The sequence below is a fragment of the Lampetra planeri genome, chromosome 19, assembly GCF_965212315.1.
Source record: "Lampetra planeri chromosome 19, kcLamPlan1.2.h2, whole genome shotgun sequence".
NCBI classification, from domain to species: Eukaryota; Metazoa; Chordata; class Hyperoartia; order Petromyzontiformes; family Petromyzontidae; genus Lampetra; species Lampetra planeri.
Genome location: NC_136125.1, coordinates 3,236,184 through 3,255,407, shown reverse-complemented (window position 1 = coordinate 3,255,407; position 19,224 = coordinate 3,236,184). Strand labels below are relative to the sequence as shown.

Sequence of the window (19,224 nt, the reverse complement as noted above, 5' to 3'; positions counted from 1 at the left end):
TTATATAGAGTGCTGAATTACTGAGTTGGCAATAGGTCCGATGAAATGCATGGTCAATAAACATAAATTAGAGAAAGCTTGTGTGCGTCATCGCTGTAATCACATTAATTGCCAATATGACGGAACACTTGAGCCTTGGGGCTTTTACGACCAATCATAGTGGTCGTTGTGTATTCAAGAAGGCCATTACATGACAAACATAGCCAGGCTCGGTGGAACAAAACCTCTGGATTGAAAAACATAAACATCCACTATACTGTTTATACATTTATAATACATTACAGTACACTCATGCAGAAATTTGTGAGCCTGCAAAAATCTAAATCTGGCAGCTTCGCAAACGCCTTTGCTGTATATAGGCAGTGGGTAAGCATTCGTGCCACTTGTACAAAAGACGGTACGAACGTCCGAAATAAGGAGACCTTTCAAGAAAGGACAAAATAAACATAAAATGGTACACAACACGGGTATAAAAATGCATTCCAAGAATGGTTGGCACCGCTCAATCCAGGCGAGAGAGCAGGAAGCAGACAGGGAATACTGTAGACCAGACAGGGAATACTGTAAGCCACTGCACAATTAAAGAATATTTCCGTTCAATATTTTTTAATTGTCACCAAAATCTGGGTGAATTTGTGAGCAGTATTTTGGATAATTCATTATCGTGCTTGATGGAAACATTGAAACAATAAAAATTGTAATCCTTTTAATTATGTATTTTTTTCGGAAATAGCCGATTGGATTTCATAAACGAATCACCGCCCCTTATCGACCCAACGCATCGAATCTTCAGGGGGTCGAATGATTCTGGTCCTCCTATGTATGCAACTTGGCATACAATTATACGCACCTGTAATCACAAGCAATTAGGTGCAACCTGCTGGTCCAAACACAAGCAATTACACTTCTTGTCATAATTTGTGAAGTATTTTCCATTAATTATAATTGTAAGGCTGTGCTCTTCAGCCTAAATTAAAGTCAACATTACATTTTTATTGCATTATTGAACATGCATGTAGATGTATATGTGTTGAACTTCTTTCGCACCCTACATAGCCAACCGTGCTAATCGGAGGTGCAACATATTGCTTTAATTGGCTTTGATTTACCACGTTTTCTGCCCAGATGACCAAATAAAACCAGAGGCAGGCAGTGATGTCCCGCAACAAAAATTTGGAGTGGCATCTACACTGCAATCCCCATCTCCCATTTTTTGGAAACCTCTACTTAACACTATTCACCCTACAACGAAACTGGCCTTCCTAATATGGGAATTTAGAAATTAAGGCCTTTTAGTTAAGGCCACCACATCTCTGGGAGGCTCAACCAGGACACACGGTGAGCCGGTGGTAGCCCCTCCCACCACCAGCCCCGCTACTTTTACATCGTTTTTTTAACAAGCCAACAATAGGGCATTACAAGAACTCTCTTAGTATTTTGAAATTGTGCGATTCCTATGGCTATATAGGCATAATGTGGTGTTCGCCAAAAGGCGCCAAAAGGCGCAAAAAGGCGAACAGTGGCGTTCTCTGGTCTGACACTGGTGAGACTAGGCCCTAAAGAAGTCTGTCTCTGGTGTAGACCAATCAGTTTCAAGGACAATGCCATATATTATCAGAGAATATTTTTGTTTGCAACTTCACCACAAGTACGTGTGGTTAATTCAGACATGACTCCTTGCAAAAGGTTTCTATTTGGTGTGTGAACATCTTAACATATGTTTTATTGCCAGAAAGGGTGTAACTTGATTCTTATTTTTTTCATACTTGATACTGGGATAAAAGGGTCCCATGTTTCAGGACACATGTGTTTCTCACCTTTTTATTTACCATGCTAAGCACCCATTTCGACCCATCATTTTCACGTCCGCATACTGGTTGTAAGCGGCCAGGCAATCCGAATAGTCTGATAGCTCGCCAACCACTGGGCGTTGCGGCACGTAGCGTCGTTTCTCAAACCCTGTAGTCAGAAGAGAGCTTTTCAGATTTTATGTGAGCTGGGAAAAGCAAATGGCCGAGTGGTTCGCACATGCCATGCCAATGGCGACTGCCTTCGACATCAACTCCTCCGTGCACATAGTGGGAGTGGGGGGGGCAATGAGCCCGACTGTCTGGTGCACCGTTGCATGCAGAATGTAATTAGCCGTGCATAACCGGGTGGGGATTTCATGAAGCCCATCTGTTACACTTTTTTTTATTTGCGTACATATTTGTGCATGTTTATGTGAAACACGCAAGTACATAGCTATCTCTTAAGCATGTGGATGTGCTTCTGCGTAGGAATGGTGATGGTTGCTGACAAGGCAAACCAAATTGCCTCCGTGCTAAAGCAAACATGGTTGTGACGAGCAACTCCATTGGCTGCCCTGAGTTGGGTGCAAATTCCACATTCTTATGGTGGGGTAAATATTTTCATGTGAACACCACTGTTGATTTTCAAAAAGTGCTACAAATTTTTAGTAATCGAGTAGGTGTGATGAGATGAAAGTTCTTTTTAAGACGTTGTAAAAATAAAATTGCTTGTTATTGCTTTAGTGCTGTATATCATACTGATAGTACACTTCTAAACTATACATGCCAAAGAGATTACATTTGTTTAAACTTGTCCAAATAAGTTATAGAATAATCATTACATAACCACTTCATCATTGATAGATTCATATTTTGAAAACATTAATGTTCTTTGTGGCTAAAGGTCTAAACTGAAAAAGTGTCTAGTTACACATACAAACTGTGGCTATAAAAATATTGAATTTTTTAATTATCTTTCATGTAGGACCCTAGTTAAAATTCTTGACATTTCAGGAATGCAAAATATAGAATATGAAGCAATTAATGACCTAAACACATCATGCATGGATGCACAAAAAGTATGAACGTCAATATATAGTGTGCCCATATGAACAACATGTGCATACCGGAGGCAGATTTAGAAACTTCCCAGTAGTGGGGGGACATAGTCCTGATATTTAAACAATTTGAAGTAGGGTCCTACATTAATAGTCATAATAAAAACAATTGAATGTACTTTCCGTGGTAAATATGAATGAAATGCCCAATTTTTGGGATCTCACTATAGATGGGGGAATATCCACCACTCGCCCCCTCCTTGGAGCCTCCACTGATGCGTACAACGGTGTGTGCGCGTGATTGTACCATATTAAGCTTGACATGACCGCGCTGGCTGGCGGCCTTTAGCGGACCGCGGTCACAATGTGTGCAGACCTAATCAGACATGCAAAGCCGATGGTGCGGTGGAGGAGGGAGTTGGTTGTGTGCTGAATGCAGTGGGGGGTGGGGTGGATGGCAGGCGGGGCCCACGTCCTGTTTGCATTGCCACGTGGTTCTCGCTGTGTGGTGTGCGGTATGTGCGGTTTGGGCACGCATGGTGTGCGGTGTGGGCACATGCAGTGTGTGTGGTGTGGTGCACGTGCGGCGTGTGCGGTGTGGGCACACACAGGGTGTGTGGAGTGGGGCACGCATGATGTGCGGGCCCTTCTGTGGGACGTCCGCACCGCACAGTTGCCATGCATGGTGAATACCTGAACGGCCAAAGCACAAAAGGCCTTTATGGAGATGTAAATGAAAGTTATTGTCCCCTTTGCATCGTACACGCTGGAGGCATTGCTGTCGGGGTCAAAGGGTACAGCGTTTCTCAGCACGAGGGGTAAATTATTGTTGTGGTATTTTATTGTTTCTTTATTGTTTTATTGTCTCTTTTCCTTTTGCTGAACAAGATTGTGGACTTGACAGAGGGACTCCGCTGGAAAACAGAACAGGCAACGTCTGTTTGGGCAATTATTTGAAGGCGGTTCTGAATCACGAGCACAGGATTTTCTTGAAGAAGAATATTTCAATCAATCAACTATCTATGACATCAATCAGAAATATGGGCACTGACCAAAAAATTTAAACAAAAGTTGAAGAGAACAAACAGAAGCATGGATAGTTACATACTTGGAATGATACTAAGATACAAAAGACACTGGACAAAGATGGTCACTGTATTGCACGCTTTCAGAGGTGCTTCATTGGTCGTCTGGAAAGCTCTTTCTTTCGATATTAGGAAGCCACTGGAGCTATGCACTTTTAAATAGAGATTGAAAACTAATTTCTTTAACTGCTTTTCGTGTTTAGTTTGTTGTTGTTGTTCCCCAGCACCCCCGATTAGCATGGTAAGCTACGTACGGTGCGAAAGCAGTTCAGCATACAGAAAGGGGTATGCATGATGAGGGAACACACGGGAATCAGAGCCATCTTGTTTCCTACCAAAGAAAGTTAGTGAAGATGGGCAATGGGCAAGATGAGTGACAGAATACCAGCCGGAAGATAAAAAAAATACATCCAAGAGAATGACTACTGTGGAGATGGAGCAATGAGATAAACTAATTTGCATAAGTCAGATGGACTATGACATCGCAGGACCAAGAGAGATGGTGATGGCATAGGGAGGTCTTTATCCAGCAGTGGATTGACTGTTGGATGATGATAATGATGATGACACTAAAGGGTGAAAATTCATCCTCCAACCTTACGATGCAATAAATTGATGCAGTCATAATGTTGGGACTATAGGAAGCAATCTTTCATCTCTATTTCCTACCATAAAGTACAAATAATTAATCTGAAAATCGGCCAACTTTATATCTCTCTGAAATCTATCAACCTCCTTGTTAGACGAGAGATTCTAAAATAAAGATGAGAGGGACAATGTTATCAGACACCACCTTCAGCACAAAACGCCACGTGGGCTTGTAATTTACACCACCTCTCCTCTTGCAGAATCAGATATGGAGAGATGCAACAAAGGGCTTGCAAAACCCCCACCCTCTTGGCAGAGGTAATGGCCAGAATCAGATCTGCCACGCTACACCTGCTGGACCCAAAGGGTGAAACCGAGGGCAACAAAGAGTGTCTCGCTCAAGCGAGGTCCCTAGGACGACATGATTTCCCGATCGTCGGTCTCTCACGCTAAATCCCATGCACAAATTGGAGTAGCGAGGGAAGCCTCGACAAAAGGAACCCCTTTCTGTGCTTCATGAAAAGGCAGAGCAGTGTGCTCGAGAACAGTCAACAGAAGCAGATATCACAGAAGTACTTCTGATATCCTTTCAAGTAACCTCTTACGCTCAGAGACAGCACTTTCTCATCCATTCTACTATAGAGAGTAGTTTCCATCTTCATGACAGTTCTCAAAGCTAAAATTTTGGCAAGTTCAGTGCTTCGTGAAATCAAATGTGATGATTTTTTTTTTCATCCATTGGTGACTGGGCTGATACCATAAATTCACTCCATATGAAAATGCAAATGTATTACAGTTGGCTGCCTTTAATGAGCCTGGGATCTCGGTGCCAGCTCAGCACATTTGAGCCATACAAATGTTATTTATTGTGTGTATTGTGAGCTAGAAAAATCTATATAAATTGATGTATCGATGCACACACACCCCTTCATAATGTCGTATGCACACTATACAGTATGTGCATCATCAGCAGCATGCCCACCAACAGACAATATACCTTGATAGACAATATACCTTGATAGACAATAACACAAAATAATCGCGTGTCGTAAATATTCATTAGGCTTAGTGGTTGACAGGAAGAGTCACATTGCTTTTATATTTTTTGAGGGACAGGTAAATGACGGAGATTTATTGCCTGTGTATTTATGTAAACACTTTGACAAATATGCAAATGAATGTACATGCTGCACTGCATGTAGGGAGGAAAGCTCCTGACTGGTAACTCGGCAGCATCGCCTCCTTCCTCTCAATGTTGCATTCTGGCCTGAATAGACGCTTGCCAAAAGCTCCTGGCCCTGACAGTCTAACCCAGGGGTCGGCAACCTACGGCTCCGGAGCCGCATGCGGCTCTTTACGGGCTGCTTCTTGACGATATGTACGTATGTACATAGATGCATTGCGGCTCTTGAAATACTGAATTTTGTACCGAATTGGAAGGAAATGGCTCTTCTTGTTGTTTTGGTTGCCGACCCCTGGTCTAACCAGACAATAAGGGGATCATTGTTCATCTGCACTAGGATGTGAAATGTGACCCAACACTTATATGTTGTGCACCACGTGCATATGGTTCGATTTGTACGCCACATTTTCAAATATTGCGGTAGAACGCAGTGTCCTATTTTATAGAGGTCTACGTGTAGTTACTGCAGATACGGGTTTCAATGTAATGATCGGTTTCCTTTAATGAAGGGTATACACTGGTAGCAGCTGGTAATAAAAAAAAAGGCAGACTTAGAGGCGTACGATGAAGTGATGATAATCACAGTGTTAGCACGACCATTGAAATTCAACACGGGCTAGAAACTAGGCACTTAGCGTGTAGACTGAGTCATCTGTATCATTCAAAAGTAGATGTGATTTAGCACATTCAGACATAGTTTTATACCCATCAGATATAGAGTACAACATTGTGGTGCTAATGTAACACAGTCAAGAATGTTGCGTATTTGTCCAATGAACAGACTTTTTAAAAGCCACAATCAAACTGAATCCCTTCCTAAACACTCATTTGACCAGCACTCATCTCAATTTGAACTTTGAAGCATACAGCTAGTGGTGGAAATTTCAATATTTGTAAGGTACAGCGAATTATCTTCTTAACGTAGCCAATGGTGACTTTCCATGAAGTTGTAATCAATGATTCAATGTATGTTGAACTTCTCTCGCACCGGTCGTAGCCAACCGTGTTAATAATCGGAGGACGATGTGTTTAGTTAACCCACAACTGCTACGCACCCCCATGGTATGTGTTTTTCATCAGCCACGCGTCATTAACGACGGGTCCGTTCATCAGCGCCATTTAGCGAGGGTCAACTCCCGCAGACCATCTCATGTGGCCCCACGCTGCACTGTACATTCATGCAGATGGCACCGCGCATGAAGAAACTAAACCCAGCGACGAGGCAGCACGACAGAGGCATGGGGTGAGTGAGACACGCAGCCCGAGAAGAGCAGCGTGATGGGAAAATAAAACTTCCTAAATCTTACAATACATTTGGTCAATCCCTTGATAGTGTATGATCAATATTTAAATGTACTTTTTAACTTGTTATAACAGCTTCACTATACACACATGGGATAAGACAACAAGGGTGTCTGAATTCCCATAAACCTCTGTATACAATTCGAATGTAAAAAAAAAATATTTTACTGACAATATTGAGGATAAAATGTAAAGTTATACATTCAAATCCCTGTCAGAATTAATTAGTTCATGATCCTTCCAGAGTCGATGAAATAAGTACAACTCTGTGCGAAAACTGCAGTTGTAGTAAATTGGACAGTATTCCCTCGTTATTCACAAGGGATATGTTCCAGAGATGCTCATGAATAGCACATTTCGCGGATAATGATATTGGCATAGAAAAACCTCTCTTATTAATGAATTATCTTAAATAAAAACACAAATAAGCTATTATATACATGGACATTATATCATTACTTTATCGCATCACATTCTCCCGCACCACTTTATCTCATCACTTCATTTCTCTCTCTCTTTGGATGCAGTCGTGTAGAGTTCCAGATGCGATTCGCAAATAGCCAAAATTGCGGATAGCAAGTTCCTCTTTGGTTCTTTCGATGAAGTCACGTAGAAAGAAAATAAAATGTAATAATAGAATAGGACGTTTCGATTGCAACACAAGCAATCGTCATCAGGTAGAACTACATTTGAGAGAGAGACAAAACACAACTCTCTCTAAAATTTACCAGACTGGGTCTTTCTCTCCCCCTGCCGCCGCGTGGTGGATTTCAACACAGCCTCTAATTGATATGCTAATTTCTCTGCTCCAGCAGACCCACCTCTCTCTGTGCCCCCCCTCTCTCTATTTAAGGCCATGACATGGAGGCATTGGGTCTCTGTGTGTTGATGTTGTGTATCTCTCTCGGTGTGTCTCTGTGTTGTCTCTCTCTGCTTGTGTGTCTGTCTATGTGTCTCCGTGTCTGTGTTTTGTCTCTCTCAAATTTAGTTCTACCTGATGACGATTGCTTGTTTTGCAATCGAAACGTCGTATTCTATTATTTCATTTTATTTTATTTCTACGTGGCTTTACCAAAAGAACCAAAGAGTAATTCCTGCAGTCACGAAAGCTTCAAATCAAGTTTGATAGCACGTTCGTGAATAATGAGGGAATACCGGAGTCCAATCACTGGCTCAAGACAGTCCACTGATCATTGCCCAGCTCATTTGAGTTATGGGAACACTTTGACTTTTTGAGAAATATATGAGGACTTGTGTGAATTAATACACGAGGTGGTAGGGGTATGTTTCTAATTTTTGTATTGAAAAAAAACCTCAGACAAATCGAGACTAGATTGGGAGAATTTAGAACAATCCCAACGGTTTTTTTTCTATGAGATTAGTTCAATAACACGACATCACAGGAAATGACGGCGCTTTCACAACGTCGCTTGCACGCTTTTTCTGCCAAAAGTCATGTCACGAGGCATCGAGTGACATCACTATTGTTCGCACAAAGATATTTTAAAGAGAGTACTTAACGTAATGTAAATTATACTCTTTGGTTCTTTCGGTAAAGTCACGTAGGTATAAAATAAAATAAATCACGAAGTTTCGGGCGCAACACAGGCGTCCGTCATCAGGTGGGAAAGCATGGCCTGCTGCTGAGGCAGACTGTTTTAAAGGTTTGAAATGGGTGTAGCCCAAGAAGTGGCCGAGGCTAGTGATGTTAATGTGAAAAATTAGCATGTAACTATAAGATAGGAGAGCGACCCCCTCGACGAGGGCACAGAAGTGGCTATGTTAATGTGAGAGATTAGCATGTTAATGTAAAATCGAAGAGTGGTGCAATCCAAAGGCATGAGTGGAACCCAACGGGTGCAATCCAAAGGGCATGTGAGTATGAGAGTGCAATCCAAAGGACATGTGAGCACGAGAGATCTAAGAGAGAGGCATAGAGAGAGACACACAGAGAGTCGGAAATAACAGCTGACATAGGCAGGTAGGATGGAAGCATCACAGTTAAGACTTTACCTGGTTAATAACGTCCTTCCAATGATTGCTCAGTTTGTCCCCATCCTCTCGGTTGAAGTTGTGTCTGTGTTTATATATCTGGATGGCTTCATGAACAAATATCTGAAGGTAGCCGGTAGGTTTGCAGAGTACCTCTGTCTTGGAAAAATCTATTTCGTGTGAGCCCACAGCGTTAAAACAATGATTGGCAACGGCAGAGGTACAGTGAGGGAAAAAAGTATTTGATCCCCTGCTGATTTTGTACGTTTGCCCACTGACAAAGAAATGATCAGTCTATAATTTTAATGGTAGGGTTGTTTGAACAGTGAGAGACAGAATAACAACAAATAAATCCAGAAAAACGCATGTCAAGATTTTTATAAATTGATTTTCATTTTAATGAGGGAAATAAGTATTTGACTCCCTCTCAATCAGAAAGATTTCTGGCTCCCAGGTGTCTTTTATACAAGTAACGAGCTGAGATGAGGAGCACACTCTTAAAGGGAGTGATCCTAATCTCAGATTGTTACCTGTATAAAAGACACCTGTTCACAGAAGCAATCAATCAGATTCCAAACTCTTCACCATGGCCAAGACCAAATAGCTCTCCAAGGATGTCAGGGACAAGATTGTAGACCTACACAAGGCTGTAATGGGCTACAAGACCATCGCCAAGCAGCTTGGTGAGAAGGTGACAACAGTTGGTGCGATTATTCGCAAATGGAAGAAACATAAAAGAACTGTCAATCTCCCTCGGCTTGGGGCTCCATGCAAGATCTCACCTCGTGGAGTTGCAATGATCATGAGAACGGTGAGGAATCAGCCCAGAACTACACGGGAGGATCTTGTCAAATATCTCAAGGCAGCTGGGGCCATAGTAATCAAGAATACAGTTGGTAACACACTACGCCGTGAAGGACTGAAATCCTGCAGCGCCCACAAGGTCCCCCTGCTCAAGAAAGCACATATACATGCCCGTCTGAAGTTTGCCAATGAACATCTGAATGATTCAGAGGACAATTGGGTGAAAGTGTTGTGGTCAGATGAGACCAAAATGAAGCTCTTTGGCATCAACTCAACTCGCCGTATTTGGAGGAGGAGGAATGCTGCCTATGACCCCAAGAACACCATCCCCACCGTCAAACATGGAGGTGGAAACATTATGCTTTTGGGGTGTTTTCTGCTAAGGGAACAGGACAACTTCATCGCATCAAAGGGACGATGGACGGGGCCATGTACCGTCAAATTTTGGGTGAGAACCTCCTTCCCTCAGCCAGGGAATTGAAAATGGGTCGTGGATGGGTATTCCAGCATGTCAATGACCCAAAACACACGGCCAAGGCAACAAAGGAGTGGCTCAAGAAGAAGCACATTAAGGTCCTGGAGTGGCCTAGCCAGTCTCCAGACCTTAATCTCATAGAAAATCTGTGGAGGGAGCTGAAGGTTCGAGTTGCCAAACGTGAACCTCGAAACCTTAATGACTTGGAGAAGATCTGCAAAGAGGAGTGGGACAAAATCCCTCCTGAGATGTGTGCAAACCTGGTGGCCAACTACAAGAAACGTCTGACCTCTGTGATTGCCAACAAGGGTTTTGCCACCAAGTACTAAGTCATGTTTTGCAGAGGGGTCAAATACTTATTTCCCTCATTAAAATGCCAATCAATTTATAACATTTTTGACATGCGTTTTTCTGGATTTTGTTGTTGTTATTCTGTCTCTCATTGTTCATATTAACCTACCATTAAAATTATAGACTGATCATTTCTTTGTCAGTGGGCAAACATACAAAATCAGCAGGGGATCAAATACTTTTTTCCCTCACTGTATTGGTCCTACCGTGTTTCAGATCTGCCGTGTGTTCACGAATGCGGTCGTTTCGTTTCCCCAATGTAACTGCTGCCGCAACCACAACTCAGTTTGTAGACATCAGGGTATTGCATGTCAGGAATCACATCCTTTACAGATGGGATTAAATCACGGATTTTGCGTACTGTGTTGAAACGAACCTGGATCTTGTGTTTGTTTAAGATTTTGGAAATCTTTTTGGTAACCCCTGCTATGTACGGTAAAGTGATGATTTTGGTTGGATCCTCAGAAGGTTGTCTCTGCATGGCTGGGGAGACAGCTTTGCGGATTGTACGGTCCAAGTATCCGTTCATCCTGAGGGCTTGGTGTACGTGCTCCAACTCACTGGCTAGGTGGTGCTGGTCGAGATTTGCTTCCCTTGCCTGTGTAGATTTTTTTTCTGGGCACAAAGGGAAATGTTTTGAGAGAATTGGCCTTACATTTTGCACGGTGACCTTTCTCAAAAGGTTATCGATGACCAGATGAACCTTTCCTGGGTGAACAGGCAAATGAGAACATGTCACCAAACATCAGCATTAACGTGGCCTCATTAGAGGAAGAATATATATCCAGCGGTTTCAGACGATGCCACTTTTTATGGGGCTGTTTGGACACTGGCTGTTCTTCAGAGCTGCTCTAAAATGCAGTCATTGCCTAAAATTTAAGTCTGTCATAATTTAGTGTTAATGAAGACGTGTTAATGTGTTTTTTGTTATTTGTTAGGATTTTACAATTAAACATTTCTTTAAACTTTGTCCACTTGGTCCATTCTCCATTGGGGTCAACCTACACATTGTACAATTAAAACTACACTCCAAATCAGCTGCATTTAGTAGATGTGAGCTCCCACTCCTTTGAAGCTCCACTGCACACCGTACACAGCTGAGAAGCCAGCCTGAAATTTCAAACGTTCTCCGCATATTATATAGATGTGAATGCTGTGTACTTTGGTCTTACGTGTGCCATCGGTCATTAATAGACCGGTCTGCAAGAATAAACACCATGAGAAAAGTACAGCCTTTCCTGTTAAAACATATCCCGGTCTTTGAAATGTTGCCATAAAACATAGTAGAGATTAAAGCTGCAGGGAAATAATATAATTTGTATGAGCATGCCTTAAAAAGCTACACTTATACACAGTATTTGATTATCAGATTGACCCATCATTGGGCTGTTATTTACATATGTCACATACAACTAAAGTTAGTTATGCTACTCAGGGTAGTTCATTATATGTTTTCTGAAATTAATGTAGGATTGTAAGGCAGTGGAAACCTCTCAAAGCCAGACCAATTGAGGGGGAGACTCTTTCCTGTTATGTGGAATGTCTGGTACACCACAAACAATCCATGCATAATCTCTTAAGTCTAATTACATCTACCGAAAACTATTATCTAACACATTTAATGGTCAGTGAAAACGAATATCTAAACATTGTCAACAACGCTTAAAATATTTACTGCTACTCGGTTCCTTGTGCACTCAAACAACATGGATATATTTATTTGTCTGTTTTGATGGAGCGGAGCTGCGTGTATGTAAGTACATATGTATGTTAAACTTATTTTGCATCGTACGTAGCCAACCATGCTAATCAGATCTGCAGTTGACAGTCGACGCCTGTGACTGAGATGGGTGCAATGCACCGGGGGCCAACAGCCACTGACGGGAGTGGCCGGCGGTCGTCTCTGCCACGTGATAAGCCACTTCTGCTGTGGCTAGATGTTAACTACCTCTCCTGGTATGCAGGAGGTCGTGGGTTTGATCGCGACCCTGATGCCTGTATATTTGGAGTTTGCATGCTCTCCCCGTGGTCGCGTGGATTTTTCACCGGCTCCTCTGGTTTTTTCCTCTACATTTAGAAACGTGCGTTAAGAATATTCGGTTGCTGTATATTTCCACATCATAAGCCACTTCGTTGGGCTATCACTTGTGGCCAGGTCGCTTCTGAAAAAAGAGCTATACAGCTCAGTGGGTTTTACCTGGTAAGATAAAACATTTTTAGTTTTATTTGGATATTTTTTTAGTGATTTTTTACCTTTCCTATAATTTGCACTCCCATCGTATTTTTGTATTGTTTCTTGTTGTAACGTTTTGCCCTGTGCCCTGCTATACTGAAAATCCAGGCGGTAGGGTGCTGGAAATTGGGTTCGGCATGGCCATTGCGGCCACCAAGATCGAGGAGCATGACATCGCCGAGCACTGGATCGTCGAGTGCAACGACGGGGTGTTCGCACGTCTGCAGCGATGGGCAGGGCAGCAGCTGCACAAGGTGAGAGCGGCAGGGCAGGTGCCAGCGTCTGCTGCAGAGAAGTGGCAGCTTTGGTAGGGGAGGGGGGGGCACTTGCAGCATGCACACTTTATCCATAATATAAGTTTTTTGGGGGTTAGATCGCATAAATATTAATGTGTCGTTAAACCTGCCACCACCCGACACAGCCAATTAGTAATGTTTGTCACGTAAACAAAACATGCCAATTCGTTACTGCAACGAGTAACTAATTGGCATTTCAGACTCAATGACACATTTATATTTATGTCATTTAAGCAAAAAAAATGTATTACGGATAGTTACTATTTCAGTAAACCCACAACATTTACAATTTGGGTACTGCGACGTTGCTTGTCGTTGTATATCGTGCCACAAAGTAGCCTATGAGGAGCACTGCTTTTGCTGCTGATCATGACAATGATTCGCCCGGGTGTGGATCAATACTCCAGCAAGACTTCGTTTCCTGCTGCCGTCCGATTGTCCCAGATTGGGTTCAGACAAAGGGGTTCACCGAGAGTAAGTACAGTTCTCGTCAGCATAGCATCTCGGATGGCGGCTGGTCATGGTGGACAAACGCCCACAATGCAGCCTCTTTGGAGGCAGGGTTGGTGGAGCGCACGTACAGTAAATCATCACGTGTTGTGACCCCCCTCAGCATGCTCAGTATGCTCAACATAATATGGCAGTGCAGCAAGTGGGATTGTAACTCATCAGTGCAGATTTTTTTTTCGATACCACCCCTCATATTTGTCGACTTCCTCGTTGAGCGCCCTAGTCTTTTTCCCACACACGAAACATTATTTTCAAGACTCGGCGAGGATTTTATCAAAAAAAGGGACAATTTACTCTGTTAGTTGATTCGTTAGTCCTGAACGACTCGTGTTAATTCTGCGTTCCCACAACGGGGATCAGTATTTTTTAGGTCAATCGGACAGACACTGTTGGATACCTTGCCAAAGTAGAGTTCGTCCCTGCGAAGCTACTTTGCTGACCCTATAGGCGAGTCAACCCTAACCAAGTATTTCAACTGTTACATATCTGATAGTCATGATGTTTGTTGCTTGACATTTTGGGCCTTCGGGCCCTATGCTCAGTTATTTTGTTTCATAGAAAAAAAATGCAAGTCTATAACTGAAAAAAGTTGGCAAGCATGGACATTAAAATTGATGTTTAAAGCATAATGAAACTGAATTGTGCGATGTGGCTTTGTCAGTAATTGCGATCATTCCCAGGAATGGGAAATGCAGTGCAGGGTTTAACAGACAGAGCCGCTTTATTCGCGATGCCATTGTTGTTTCAGGTGGTCCCACTGAAGGGCTTGTGGGAAGACGTCGTGCCTACGCTGCCGAAAGGACACTTTGACGGTAATTAGGTGTAGACACTCTCATATCGGGCGGCAGGCTAGCGCAGTGGTGGCAATTGTTCCTCACAGCAAGAAAGGCCTGTATTTGATTCCCCACGTAGGTACATTTCTGCATAGTGTGTTGTTCTCCCCCTGTTCTGCCACGGTTTTCCACCGAGTTCTCTGGTTTCCTCCCAATATATAAAAAACCCAACCAATACTAGTGTAATTGACATTGGCCAATTATCTTAATGCTGAAACATTACCTGCAAATTTCTCAGATGGGATTACAAACAGCAGCATCACCCTCTACAATAACCTGGCAGGACCCTCCTGAAAAAGTGGATCCAAGAGGTAAGGGGGGGCTAAGCCCCCCCCTCCCCCCCAACTTTTGCATGAATACAAACGGCAACATACGGTTATCCTCACAGCAGCTTTTGGCTTACCATCGAACAAAGATGGTCACTGCATCGCGCGTTTTCAGATGCGCTTCTGCAGCCATTTGGAGAGCTCTTCCTTCCAATATTAGGAAGCCACTGGAGCTATGCACTTTAAATAATCTAGATTGAAAACGAATTTCTTTAGAACCGATTTTGTGTTTAGTTTGTTGTTGTTCCCCCGAACCTCCGATTAGCATGGTTGGCTACGTACGGTGCAACAGAAATTCAACATATGTACGGTCATGTGTATCTCACGAGGGGGGATGTGGTGAGAACATATGTATGTATGAGGAGCTTCTTTCGCACCATACGTAGCCAGCCGTGCTAATCGGAGACCAAATGTCAAGCGTGGGCACAGATGGGGCTTCGCCAAGCACAGGGAAGAAAATGCAATTGCTCTGTACAGCATTCAGTCTTGTAAAGTCATCAGCCTCAAGCGTATGGAAATAAGATTTAAATTTGCAACAAATGCCCTCTCCTCTGCAGGACAAATATATGAGGCATTCGTGTCATTTTCCTGAATGTGGTGAATTGTCTGGTAATTTAAAACATAATGTATTTCATACACGTAAATATTCAGGATGAATCCGAAGATCTTGAAAGATCTTGAAATCCAACTGCACTGTCCTCTCAGCAGTATAAATGGGGACAGCACAGTCGTGTGTGGATATTCCCGCCTTTTCCAAGACATGCGGCCAGCGTGGAAGAGTAGACCAAATACCATTTCGAGGGGTTCTCTCATGGAGGCCATTCTTCTAGCGATTGCAGGGCTGATTAACATGAGCTGTGTTTCCAGCTTCAGGGTAATGGTGCATTAATAGAAAGCACCTGCTAAATGAGAGAGGAAGAACACAAAATGCCATTCCTGTGTGTGTGAATCTTGTGTATTGCTCTTCAGTGGGGAGCAGTGGTGTAGCGGTTTGCACCCTGCGCTACGAACCCAACAACTCGAGTTCGATTCCTGCTTATGGCCCAACATCAGTGACGATTACCTAAACTGGTCCTGGGCCTCCCCAAGATCGACTCAGCTTCAAATGAGTACCTGTAAACATCAGCACTAGGGACACGAAGGGGGCCGAGTGTGGTGCTGGCCACCCACCCCCTCGTGTGCCGTATCGCTAACAGCACTTGCTCCAACTTTCTAATAAGGCTATATGGGGGATCTTTGTCTTTGTATTCCTCTTCACAGGGATCCTGTACGATACTTACCCTCTGTCAGAGGAGACCTGGCACACCCATCAGTTCAACTTCATTCAGGTGACATTGATTTTCGAAATATGAGTAGCATTATCATCCACTATATGTCTGAAAAGAACTTCAATATTTTGAAATGCTGGCAATCTTTGGGATCCTGCGATCTCGTGTGAGCATTACTTTTCCCAGCCTGTTGAGCCTGCTGGATTTTTAATGGCTGGTGCTTTGATGTAGACAGTGCTTTTAAATGGCCCAATTATGATCCTATTATTTGTGATTGGCTTTTCCTTCAGAAAGTAACTTGGCACTTCCATCAGTCACTGGCTCCTGCACCTGTGTCGGTTGTACGAGTTTTGTGTGTGCGGGATAAGTGAGAGTTGGTTCTGAATTCTGTGATTCTTCAGTTTTTTTAAATCATTCTACCAGAGCAGTGTCTACCTCATTGGCTCTGGCAGCATCTGTGTCAATTGTAGACACGTGGGCGACTCTGAAACCGTTATAACATATTACAGTTCGGACACGGGAATCGTCTGCCAAGGATAAATTTGGCAGCGCCATCCTGTGTGCAAGTGTAGGGCTGCTTCCTGGTATTTGAGCTCGACATAAACGCCAGTCCCTGTCGGGTCACTACTCTGCTGGGTAGCGTGTCTGGTGCATTGGTGCCCAGGTAGCGCTGTGTACTGTGTTGGGCTATCACCGCCACACAATGTTTTCGAGTCCAGATGCCACCATGCAAGATCCCTCCCTCCTCCCCTGATGTTAAATGTCCTTGTGTCTGGTGTGCACTGAGTTTCTTGGGTTGCCCAACACTCATTCGAGCATGGAGGGGGACATATCTTTTTTATTATAATTATTCTGCATTCAGGGTTCGTTATCCAGTTGCCCATGATGTGTATGAGGCTACAAGACAGCGACTGTGCTGTGCAGTCTGTATGCTGCACTTGCCAGAGATATGCTGCACACTAAAGTTGTGCCTGATGTGACAGGGTTACGCGTATGACCTCCTGAAACCGGGCGGTGTGCTGACCTACTGCAACCTCACCTCCTGGGGCGAGCTCATGAAGAGTCAGTTCACCGACATCAACAAGATGTTCCAGGTAGACCGCTTAGTGCTTACTATCAGAGGGCTGCACATGTCACACCGTCAATAAACAGGCAGTGTGTGCTGTAAGCGTAAATAAGACTGCTGGCTCATTGGCTGAGTCACAATTAGGGAGACGGCTTACCTCTTAACATATGGCACAGGGCTTTCATAATTAACATATTAAGCCCGTTTTAAACAAGACAGCTGTGCAAAATGGCTCGGAATCTTTCTCCCGCTACCGTTAGGATCTCAGATGAGTTGCTGTAGTTTGGCTGATTCGGTATAAATGCATTTCACTGCCGCGCACGTTTACACCGAATACATATTTGGCATTAACTTCAAATCTGAGGAATCATAAGCATGGTCTGATGTGACTTGGGCAATGTGCAGCGACTCACCTGGCACCTGGGTTGAGTTCTCGGCTCCTGCTAACATGAACGATGAGCAATCGATATCTGTTTCAGTTCTGTCTCCCCACCCACTACCAACCCGCACGTGCAGATATAGCAAAGTGTAATCAAATAACGAACATGACCTGTGGAGACCTTCATCCGGCAGTGGGCTGTGATTATTGTATTTATTTACGTAAATGCAATAACAATACACATAGAGTATACAGACATTCACAGAAAGACAAAGATCCCCCGTATAGCCTATTAAAAGACTTTTCTTTGGGTCTTTCGGTAAAGCCACGTAGATAGAAAAAAAAAAATTATCACGACGTTTCGATCGCAACACAAGCAATCGTCATCAGGTGAAACATATATAGGGGGAGAGCTGCTGAAGTAGGATGTTATATAGATTTGAGATGGGTTTAGCCCAAGGGTAAGTGGGCGTGGAGGTATATCAGCTCACTGATCTTACATTTACATGCAAATTCCATCTCTAGCCCCACCCACTTACCCTTAAGCTAAACCCATCTCAAACCTATGTAACATCCTGCTTCAGCAGCTCTCCCGCTATATTTGTTTCACCTGATGACGATTGCTTGTGTTGCGATTGAAACGTCGTGATATATTTATTATTTTATATCTACGTTAGCAATTTCTCCATTTTCGAGTCCTTCGTGTCCATTGTCTGTTTTGCTTCATTTTGTTAAATGTGCAATCTCCACGTCCATGCTGGCTGCAAACGAATGTTCTCCCTCCTTGCCCTGCACTAATGCCAAATCTACTGATCGCCCTCTCTCACCTCTCCACCTTTTTTGGCCACCTTGGCATTAAAGTTATGGCGGTGTGCATGTTGCCCATACTCAAGTGAGTTAATTGCTTAGTACATGTCATCTGCTCCTCCATCCTCACAAGTTTTTGATGGCAAATACGTTTGAATGATCGTTGTCTTGTGATGAGTTGAGGGCCATAACCGACGGCGTCGACCGAGACAGCCAACTACTCTCCGGCCGTGCAATGATTGGGTGAAGGTGGCAGCAGCGACGACGACAGCGACGACGAGACGACTCCACTCCCAGAACCGGCAGCCTGGAGCTCTCATTCTCTGCTGCTTATATTCCTCTCAGCACGGCTTTGGCTCCACCCTAGCCACGCCTCACTTCTCGAACCCACCAGAGGGTTGCAGGGACTTCGCCACGAGGTCTACCGTGACCCTTGCCCCAGTTTCTCCGCCCTGCCAGCACACCCGTGTATATGCTCAACGGCGTGTGTGCAAAATGCCCACCTGAAGTTGCAGCTGCTGTACAACAGTTAGCGCTATGTTACTACATCACCCCCCCCCCCCCCTCCATTAAGAAAACAGCCGTCCCGGCTGTCAATACAGCAGCAGCAACCGGTAGGCAGGCAGGGCAACTCCAATAACTCGAGGAACATCAACAAGAAAAAAAAACCTTCCCCACAATCCCGGTACAACCGCGGCATCCCCCGCAATCAACAAGACATCTTACTATTCGCCGGTGCCCCCCCGATAACAAACCAACACTCACCCCAATGCGACGCCCCCCCCCCCCCCCGTGAATCAGCAACTCTCCCACAGGCCCCCCATCCGCGAATTGGCGACACTTCCACAGGGGCCCCCCATCCGCGAATCGGCAACACT

The 19,224-nt window shown here is 43.8% G+C and overlaps 1 protein-coding gene across 1 annotated transcript in view; it reads left to right on the top strand.

Moving 5' to 3' along the window:
- Window positions 1-19,224, top strand: part of LOC144723962 (guanidinoacetate N-methyltransferase-like) — a 36,245-nt gene that overhangs the window by 8,543 nt on the left and 8,478 nt on the right. The window contains exons 2-5 of the mRNA XM_078602759.1: window positions 12,970-13,115; window positions 14,416-14,479; window positions 16,087-16,154; window positions 17,078-17,188. Of these exons, the coding sequence (XP_078458885.1) occupies window positions 12,970-13,115; window positions 14,416-14,479; window positions 16,087-16,154; window positions 17,078-17,188 (389 nt within the window). The remainder of the gene's footprint in view (window positions 1-12,969; window positions 13,116-14,415; window positions 14,480-16,086; window positions 16,155-17,077; window positions 17,189-19,224) is intronic.